This window comes from Pituophis catenifer, unplaced genomic scaffold, assembly GCF_029215685.1.
Source record: "Pituophis catenifer annectens isolate HBS135680 unplaced genomic scaffold, rPitCat1.0.hap2 SCAF_6, whole genome shotgun sequence".
In the NCBI taxonomy this organism is placed as follows: domain Eukaryota; kingdom Metazoa; phylum Chordata; class Lepidosauria; order Squamata; family Colubridae; genus Pituophis; species Pituophis catenifer.
The window spans coordinates 40,249,552-40,260,001 of NW_027256886.1; the positions used below are offsets into that span (position 1 = coordinate 40,249,552).

The following is a 10,450-nucleotide window of genomic DNA, read 5'->3' on the forward strand; positions in this document are numbered from 1 at the left end:
GCTTGGAATATTAATTTGGGAGTTCTCTCAATAGGATAGATTTTATATTAGTGGTTGCAACAAAAAAGAACATATTGATCTGTGGGTCTTGGGGGGAAGGGGAGCTGCAGTTGGATTCCAGAAACTCCTTGAGTTTCACAACAAAAAATTATTAACATGCATCCCTATAAAGAAAGCACAAATCATAAAATCAGTCTAAGTTGCCTAATAGATTTCTAAGTCTGAAATTTTTTTGGCTTAGGTTATGGATATTTGTATGCAAATTTTGAAATTATTCATCAAATTGGCAGGTATAGCCTGAATAGTGGTTGGCAGTTACTGTGGCTCTGTACAGGCCTTTTTCCACCTAGTAAATCATTGCTGAAACATGTTCAGAAGTTCATTGAGACTCGTCTGAAGGAGAATCTGGCATTGGAATGCAGACATAGGATTCAGAAAGTGATGAGGTACAAGGTTTTTTAATTCTCAGGGATTGGCTCATGCTTTTTCTTCTTTAAACAAATACAGAATGCTAATCAGGTCTATAGAACCCATATAATGTATAAACTAAACTACAATCATTATGAAGAGGATAATCTTTCTTTCCTGAGGAGAGATTAATTTAGTCTCCTCATCCTTTAGTGGTTTTGTTTTTCTTTAAGGTCTTTTTGTGAATGCAATTTGTTTTCTCTCTCTTCATTCTCTGGTCCAAAATATATATGTTATTTTATTGCATACATGGATAGAAACTGTGTCTATGTTTAAAAAAAAAAAAAAACACCTTCGGCTTCAGTTGTCTCTATTTTTACCCCCACCTCAACTATCTTTCCTGTGAGGCTGGTGAAAATTGACCCTCTTATGCTAGCATTAGGAACTTCTCAATCAAAGGTAGTTTTAAGAGCCATTTGTATTTCTGTTCTTCAGGAGTGGCTGTCGGAAGTGGGCTCCACACAGTGTAGAAGTGGAGGCAATTCAGAATAATATCACCAAGATTTCACACAAGATTCATTTTCCAAATGAGATAGAGCAGGTAAGGTTAAGTTCTTTTATTTTAATATTGATATATATTCCAGGTTTAAGAGGACTCTTCTTTAGGGCCAGTTATCTCTCTCATCCCAACCTACTTCAGAGATTTGTCATTATGGATGGGAGGGTGGGAATAGGAAGCAGGAGTAAAGTATTCTTGCCTTCTTGAGTTATATATAAAAAGGTGGGATAAAAATTTCATCATTGTCTGTGGAATGGGTGGGGAAGAGAGAAAAATAAAAAAATCAGCTTGGAAGAAGTGTTTATTGAGAGAAACTGTTATGGTGAATCAGAAGGTAATAGGTAATATGGTGAATCAGAAGGTTACCTTGAGATAAGAAGGGCAGTCTATAAAACTTTTCTTTCTTTCTTTCTTTCTTTCTTTCTTTCTTTCTTTCTTTCTTTCTTTCTTTCTTTCTTTTCTTTCTTTTCTTTCTTTCTTCCATCCATCCTCTTTTCTTCCTTCCTTCCTTCCTTCCTTCCTTCCTTCCTTCCTTCCTTCCTTCCTTCCTTCCTTCCTTCCTTCCCTTCTCTTCTTTCTCTCTCTCTCTCTCTCTCATCTATCTCTCATCTATCTATCATGGTCTATCTAGGCACACCTGAGCAAAGCCTAAGGAGTGATAATGGTAATAGTCATCTTCTGTTGCTTTTTTCAGCATCTGATAATCAGATAAATTGTGTTCTTAAATACATTTTGCTTCATTTTCCAATAACAAACAGCCAAGCAGGCAGGTAGCCTACTTTTAGCAGCCTGTACACCTGTGCAAGTTGCCCCTATCATTTTTCCTTCCAAACTAGTCATTTTAGCTTCCTGTTCTTATGTTCCAGGTTTTTGATGTAGGAACAAACACAAAAGTATGGGATCTATGTCAGATGATAGGCAACAAGATGGAATTGAGCTCCTTGGATGGATTTAGCCTCTTTATCAAGATTTCAGATAAGGTAATTTGACATGAGTATATCAGTTCCATCTGATGAAGAGATGTGGAGAACTAGAAAGTTTTGATGGGTCTAAGAACATTTTTGCTTCTTATTCCTCAGATATCCAAATGGCTGTTTTGTCATCTTATTCTGTGTGAGCTCCACTGTGCATCATTTCCGTCACTGCTCTGCAGTTTTTGTTTAATTTCTGTTCTTTATTTTTATTCTGAGTTATATTCTAGAGGATTGTTGTTGATGTTGATGTTATTATTTTAATTCAATGACTTTTACTTGCCACTCAGTCCAACAACTTTTAGCTTTAGACAATTTAGAAAAATATATAATAAACAATAACATTCAGTGTATCAAGTCCACGAAGTTAAGCAAGTTAAATTAATCTCTATGGTAAAAGTTACATTTTAATCTCCCACATACATTGAAGCTGAAAAGAGACCACCTACAGCTATTATAATGATTGCTTTATACATGTGTTGTTTTATCTGATCGTTGTTCACTTCTCATAGTAGCTTTTCCTGAGATGGGTGGCTATACATATTTAATAAATAAATACATGCATGCATACATACAGCTTCAATTCCATTAATTCCCTATGTTTGGCTTCAGTACAGAAATCGTGGAGTTGGCTGCTGCTCTTAAATGGGGACCTACAAAAATTACCCAGTCAATGATGTAAGAGCAGAAATAGACTGCTTGTGTGGGGAGATCATCCTGATATAAGAAAGCATCTTTAATTGTGCCAGAAAGGCAGCTGACAGTTTATGCCAGTTTTTCTGGAATGTTGTCTCAGAGCACTAATAAATTCAATTTTTTTGTAATAACTCAGCTTCCTTTTATTGTCTATTCTAGGTGATCAGCCAGAATGAAGCAGATTATTTCTTTGACTCCTTAAGGCAGGTGACAGACTGGAATCGGAAGAACAGGCCAGGAAAAGAGGGTATGGAGATGGAAAGATGAAATATTGGGTGTTGACAGTAACCTAGAAGCTGTTTGTGCTTCTTTATCAAAGGGAAATTATCCATCTGAGAGTTCAAAACTTTGGTCAATACCCTCAATTATTGAAAATAGAATAAGCAGTACCTACAGTACATTTGATAAATAAAAAATAAAATTAACTTTGCTCTGCACTATCTATAAAGCAATGGCTTATAATTCTTGTTACAAAAAAGTTACTAGAATAGTAGGGAGTACCTCCATCTATATAAAGCTCTTGTTCCTGTAACTTTTTACTAGGCGAAACAGTGCATCATAAAGCAGCAATTTTTGAACCAAGATACCTCAAATGGGCTAACTTATAGAGTGTGTTTGGCCAATTTTATAAAGCATTTTATGACATAAAAATAATAATAAAACAGTTTATGAAATGATACAAAATGACATAAAGCTTTTCCTGTGCTAATGTTTGACTGTGCTATATAGTTCAACATGGACTATTTTCAAGCAGATACATATATTGTGTGTATCTCAACTTTTCCAGTGAAGGCAATACATTAGGAGTTCCATCATTGTTGAAAGCATTTAGAAACCTGGTAAGGAAATATCTCTAAAAGGATGACCCAACGAGTCATGGATTGTTTAGTACTATTTATTAGCCCATGGACTACTAAATTAATTCAAATTGCCATGATGCATCCCTTCATAGCAATTTGAATTAATTCCTGCAGACAACTAAAACTGTCTCAGTTTAAATAATAAAGATTTACTACTTCCAAGCTACAGCCACCAAAAACGTATCCAATATCTTCTGAAAAAGCTGAGAATTGTGATTCTCCCTTATAACAGCTGCTTCTTTTTAACTTACTAGGTTCCAATTAAAAAGCAGCAAAAACTCTGTAATTCAATTTCTCTCCCTTTTTTTCTTTTTATAGAAATTAATATTTACAGTGTATTTTTGCATGTCTATTTGGAAATAAACTCCTTTGTCTAATGTGGCTTCCTTTCAGATAAATGTGCATAGGATATATCACTGAAGGATATACGGCTTCTAGTCATAATAGCTATATTTTAGTTCTAGTATGAGAGGTAGTAATTACCTGATTAAGAAGATGTGTTAGACGTTACTTGTGGAGTTTCCAGGTCACCCCAACCAAGCATATTGGAATAGATAAACTTGGCTCAATACATCAAGCCATTGCTTTGACTGGATTCACAATAGATGAACTGCAAAGAGCTGGATGACAGCTAATTATCAGTAATGAGATACATAAAACTGGGCAGTGAGGAGGGACACTTTTTGGACCTAGCTTTATTAAAGGTAATTTGCAGTATCTGAGATATTTTTGAATATTACATAACCACAAACGAAACAAGATAAAAATGAAATCTTCCTAACCTCAAGTTTCTTCTTGCAGACTTCTGCAGACGTTGAGTTAACTATTGTAATAGTTACTATTACAAGTAAAGCAGGTAGTGAGGCAACTATTTCCTGTGCGTTTCTTTCTTATTTAGCTACTAAATTGATAGAGGATGCATTTTTGTGCTAAGGAAAAAATCACTCTAAAGTAAGTTAAAACTGTATCAGGAGACACCACATGTATGCTCCGTCAGCTTTCCCCCAATTGAAATTCATAAGGCTGAGAATGCTAATGCTCATATTGGCTGAACATTTTGGTAGAATCATGGACAATCTCAATCCACTTGGAATTAGCTAGCAAGAAGGCATATTCCATGTTGATAATCTCTTCTTGAAAAAAATGTATTGAAGTAAATAGACATTTATGCAGAAACATGGATTTATTGAATAATTACCTGAAGTATAATTGACCTGAAAAATAATACAACTTTTCCCCAGTTGCTAGAAAGCTTATTTTTCCTCATGCTCTGGTTCAATGTAGTATATATATATTTAAGTGCCTGTACATGCCTCTTTGAAGTGTTTTACTCAAATGTCTGACATTGCTTTTCTAGTGTCTCCCACCACTATGAATTATCAGGTATATTTCATGAGAAAGTTGTGGCTGAATGTGATACCTGGGAAGGATTTGAAGGCTGATTGCATCTTTCATTATCATCAGGTAAACAGGATTGATGACAGCAGCTAGTTGGACTATCTTAGTGAATTTTTGCATCAAAGCTTGATTTGTCATAATATATACATTTCATAGCGTACTGTATATGAAATACTGGTTACACAATATAATTGATGGCAATGAGACAAACCTCTTGGCTGTATATATTGGATTGATCAAACTGAAACTAATTAAATTAAAATATCAGTCTTCTCCATGATAACAAAAAAATTAAAAAGCATTTTTACAGCTGACCTTGCAAAGTAACTTAAATTACATTTTGAAAGTCACAGCCAACCAGAAAAGCAAGCCTTCAGAATGTGTCTGAACCAGAGACTTTCTGCTTCTAGCTTGATATTTTACTGCAAAAGGGAAAGCTTGCAAAAAACTTTCTAGAAATAAGGACTGAATAGTACAAGACAGCAAATGTTTTCATGTTTTCATTCATGCACATCTCATTTCGAATATGCAAATAATTTCAGTCAATGCTAAATCTCTTCTTTTTTTTTTGCGTGTATATGTCAGCCAAACTACAGAATGGGTCAATGTACTGATGGTCTTTGTTTCAGGAACTGCCAAAGTATCTGCGAGGCTATCACAAGTGCTCAAAGGAGGATGCCATCCAACTGGCTGGACTGATTTTCAGAGTTCGTTTTAACAGTGATCGAACACAATATGCTGCAATACCTAAAATACTGAAGGAACTAGTGCCTGAGAACATGATTCCAATACTATCCCCAGAGGAGTGGAAACGGGTATAAAGAATCTTACATTATTTTAGTATTATATTATTTAAAACTTGCATTAGCTTTCCTCTATTGATCAGCTTTATAAAGCTACTGAAAATAATTTATTTTCCATAATTTATGTGCCACCCCAATTATAGATTCTGTGTGATTTACAATACTGAACACCTTAATATATTTTGTGGAGTTCATTTGTAAATAAGTCTAGTTTATTCCTTGCAAAATTTTTCACTAATACAATCATTTCAAAACTTCTGTAGTTGTTATAGTTATTATACTTCTGTTTAATTGTTACACATGCCACACTTTACTCATTTCTTTGAATTCTCATTTGGAAACTTAAGGAATAATTTACAGTGCGCAGTGCCATCATTTCTGCCTATAGCAAAATATACTGCTCAAAAAAATAAAGGGAACTCAAGCAGAAGACATGCGAGATCTGAATGAACGAAATAGCCTTATTAAATACTTTGTTCTTTACATACAGTAGTTTATTCACTGCTCAAACAACTAAAGGGAACACAAAACTACTGTATGTAACGAACAAAGTATTTAATAAGGCTATTTCATTCATTCAGATCTCAGATGTCTTCTGCTTGTGTTCCCTTTATTTTTTTGAGCAGTGTATATTATTTTTAATCCTGGAGTGAAAAGTTCTAAAGTATGGGTACAAGGAAAGGCTACTTTCTCTTCCTACCCAAGAAAATAATTCTAATGGTAAAAAACTGATTCATGTTGCATTACAGAATATTATTTCTGCTGTCAGCAAACTTGGACAAAAAAGTGTGGATGAGGCCAAAGTCGCCTTCTTGAAGTTCATATATCGTTGGCCAACATTTGGCTCAGCCTTCTTTGAAGTGAAGGTCAGTTCAATGGTTCTAGGGCTTTTTTGGGGAGGGTAGGGAAGAGTGCCACTATCTTAAGTTGTTTTCTATCTAAAAGAAATCTCTTATTGATTGTTCACGTTTATAAATTCTATGAGGATTGATTCTCATGGCCTTAACCAATTTTAGTTGCCTCCCCAAGAGCAACTTTTTACCTACTCCTCTTCCTACAGTAATTTGTTCCAGAGTCCTGGTGATTCCAGTGTTTAATAACAGAATGACAATTAATGTTACAATATGAAATAACAGCTCTGTGACCCCATTCTGCCTTCTTCTATTTTGCTAGCAAACATCAGAGCCAAATTTCCCTGACATAGTATTGATTGCTATCAACAAGCAAGGGATTTCCATAATACATTCAAAGACTAAGGTAAGATATTTTTTCAAAAATGTGGCTTAATTATAATATGGAAAAGGTTCACACAATTGATTTATGGTAGAATTAATTAAATGCATTTCTTAGGTAAAGAATTGTAGAAGATTGAAGCAGCCTAAACATTTTACAAGTAAATAACTATTTGACCATGGCTGTGAACGTATAAGTTCTCCTGTTATTTCTGTTGTGAATATATCTATATATATATAAAAGCAAAATACCACTCACACATCATCACAAAATCTCTACAACCGTTAAGCCTACAAACTTGAAATTTGCCACATATGTTCCTCTTGGCTTCTAGGTGCTCACTAAGAAAGGATTTTTTGAAATGACCATCAGAGCATTAGTATTTCCTATAATATGATTAACATGCTCTGATACTAAGGAGTTGTACTCCCCCTCCCCATCTGAAAAGAAATCTGTTCCAAATGCAAAACACAAGCAGAGGAGAAGAGTTTCAGTTTCAGTTTTACTTTCACAGCAGCAAGCAGGGGATCGGATAGGGGAGGCTTCTGTGAGGTAAGCCTGAGGAAGAGAAGGGGATATGATAGAATAGACTTCTGTGGGACAAGGCTGAGAGAGAGAAGGGGAGAGGAGAGGCCGATCGTAATTACTCATTAATTTTCAAGCTTTAACTGTCAATTTATCAAGCCCCATCACATAGTTTCATAGCGAAGCTGGGTATCCAGCTAGTATTGGATAAAACAATTTTTGAAGTCTCAATCACTTTCTTTACTGCTCACATTGGCTCTTCAGAATGTTTTCTTTCACAGAAAAATAAAATCAATCACAATGGATTTTTGTAATTAGGTCTGATAAAGCTGAGAAGGAGAAACGTATTACTAAATAAAGTTAGTCATGACATGTAATAATGACAATAGAGGAAAGTCAACCCATGATTAGAAGAATTCAATCTAGGGACAGCTGTCCCTAAAATAATCTATTTTAAATCAAAAGACGTTTGCAGGGTAATGTGGAAATAAAAACACAATGAAAGTACTGCTTCTTAGAAGTATCTGATCTGATGTCTCCAAGTCCACAAGTCCCTTTTTTAAAAAAATAGTGACCTTTTCATTTTATCAATCTTACATGTATCATTTATTTTTTTCTACAGGAGATCTTAGCTCTTTATCCCTTCAATAAAATTTCTAACTGGAGCAGTGGTAGCACATATTTTCACATGACAATAGGGAACCTGGTACGAGGAAATCGAATTCTTTGTGAGACATTTCTGGTGAGAAAAACAGAAGTTTTCAGGTTTGCTAAAGATCTTGGAGGGAGGAGAAAACAATTGGATAATGATTTATTGAAAGTTTTTTCTTCCACTTTAATGAAAATAATATAGTACAGCACTTAGTCCTTTTTTATTATTCAGCTCTAAAATCTGGTGGTATCTCACCAAACTAAAAACATTTCTACTAATTTTCTGTATAAAAGGAAAGAAAAAATGAAAGCTTTAGGTAAGCTGTACACTCTTCCCCAATCCTCCAGAAATATACGAGGTTTGGCCTGACCAACCAACATTTTATTGCATCACAACCGACCAGCTACAGGTAGTCCTCAATTTGCAACAATTCATTTAGTGGCCATTCAAAGTTACAACAGCACTGAAAAAAGTGACTTTTGACTGTTTTTCACATTTATGACCATTGCAGCATCCCCATGGTCATGTGATCAAAATTTGGACACTTGGCAACTGGCATGTACTTATGACGGTTGCAGTGTCCTGGGATCATGTGAGCCTCTTTTGCGACTTTCTGATAAACAAAGTCAATGCGGAAGCCAGATTCACTTAATAACTGTGTTACTAATTTAACAACTGCAGCAATTCATTTAATAGCTGTGGCAGGAAAGGTCATAAAGTGGAGCAAAACTCACTTAACAACTGCCTTAGCAACAGAAATTTTGAGCCCAATTGTGGTTATAAGTCGAAGACTATCTGTATGGCCCTTTGGTTGCTAAAAAAGGAGGAAAGAACGATGCCTGATTTCCAGCCAGCAAAACATTGTTAGCCTGCATGATTTCTACATTTCCTAAACATATTTCATGAAGAAGCTTTAATTTAGATATCTACAAATTGCTCATACAAAATAGACTTCAGGAAGTCTATTACTATACTTCCTAGAAAAAAATGTTTTGATTCATCACATTTCTATATACAGTTTTTGATGTTGCTTTTGGGTAGCATTTCATGTGTGTTCTGAAACGGACAAATGTGCTAGTATATTTGTGAATCATTGTAAAGAAGTAGAAGCTATACTTAGGAAGGCATTGAACCAGATCTTGCTTCCTTCCTGCTGATGTGTCTATTTGGGAATTAGTTTGGTTCCTTTTTGTGAAATAATAAACGATTGGGGGAGTTTGACTTTCTACAATGGATTTCACAATATCTTTGGAAAGTAATCATCAATAATTATCAGTTTATTTGATTTCAGACCTGGAAAATAGTCCTTATTCTACATTATAGACAAAAATTCTGAAAAAGACAACTTCTCCTTTTTCCCCTAAATTCTTATTGGAAAAATGTTCTTCTTGGGCCAGAGTGTCATAAGGCTAAATCCCTCTTGGCTTTAGGATATTTAAGTATACAACTCTATGAGGAACAGATGACTAGCCATTACAGTAAAGCTGGCTTGTGCAAAGATTATACTTTAAGTAGGAACCAGCAAAATGCTTGCATAGATTGATAGGGAAAGATGCCCTTTCAACTATTAAAAAATATTTGTAATTCTATCCAAGGGATGGTTTAATATTGCTTTACTGATAGAGTATTTGTAGCTCCAGTTGAATTTGGGGCTCTTTGAGCTTGCCAAAGAGGTAGGTAAACTAGGTAACCTCAGTGCTAGTAGGGAGTGGGGTTTGCTCTCTTTCTGTATACTACTGGCTTTTTCCGAACAATGTTGGTGGGAGTGATCTTGGTGGCTGCTTGATTGGGCTGTTTGCTTCTTTGGCTGTTGGTCTAATGTTAATCTTGGTGTTAATCTGCTCATCTGGGTGCTGATTGCTGGTGACGTGCTTTGGTCTTTTTGTTTCCTTTTTGGCTTTTGATGGTCTCTTTTGAATGGTATGTGGATGTTGTTTATCTCTGTAAATATTGTTTTCCTTTTTTCCAAGGGTTACAAAATGGATGACTTGTTGACATCATATATTCATTTGCTAATGAACATTGTAAACAAACAGAAAAGGTCCAATATCCCTACCTGAAGATGCAGCTATCATCATGCAAAGGTTGTGCCAGATTTGCAATATTTGCTATCTTGAAAGAAACGGGACTTGGTTACTTTGCATTTTTTTTTAACCGAAAAAAACATACTATTGCTCTATACCAGAAATAAGTGTCGGCTTATGCTGACTGCAGCTTAATCATACCTGGTTTGACTACAAATTGTACTATCGGCATATCAAGATTTTGTTCCAAACTATTATCTGTTTAATAATTATAACTTCCTTCCTTAGAAATATTGATCACATTCTTACTGTATTCTAGCC

At 35.0% G+C, this 10,450-nt stretch overlaps 1 protein-coding gene across 1 annotated transcript in view; it reads left to right on the plus strand.

Moving 5' to 3' along the window:
* The window catches only part of MYO7B (myosin VIIB), a 64,637-nt gene extending 54,472 nt beyond the window's left edge, over window positions 1-10,165 (plus strand). Inside the window, exons 38-47 of the mRNA XM_070944941.1 lie at window positions 291-446; window positions 904-1,009; window positions 1,834-1,947; window positions 2,794-2,881; window positions 4,852-4,958; window positions 5,522-5,707; window positions 6,445-6,561; window positions 6,869-6,952; window positions 8,076-8,195; window positions 10,076-10,165. Of these exons, the coding sequence (XP_070801042.1) occupies window positions 291-446; window positions 904-1,009; window positions 1,834-1,947; window positions 2,794-2,881; window positions 4,852-4,958; window positions 5,522-5,707; window positions 6,445-6,561; window positions 6,869-6,952; window positions 8,076-8,195; window positions 10,076-10,165 (1,168 nt within the window). The remainder of the gene's footprint in view (window positions 1-290; window positions 447-903; window positions 1,010-1,833; window positions 1,948-2,793; window positions 2,882-4,851; window positions 4,959-5,521; window positions 5,708-6,444; window positions 6,562-6,868; window positions 6,953-8,075; window positions 8,196-10,075) is intronic.
* Window positions 10,166-10,450: the final 285 nt, after the last annotated feature.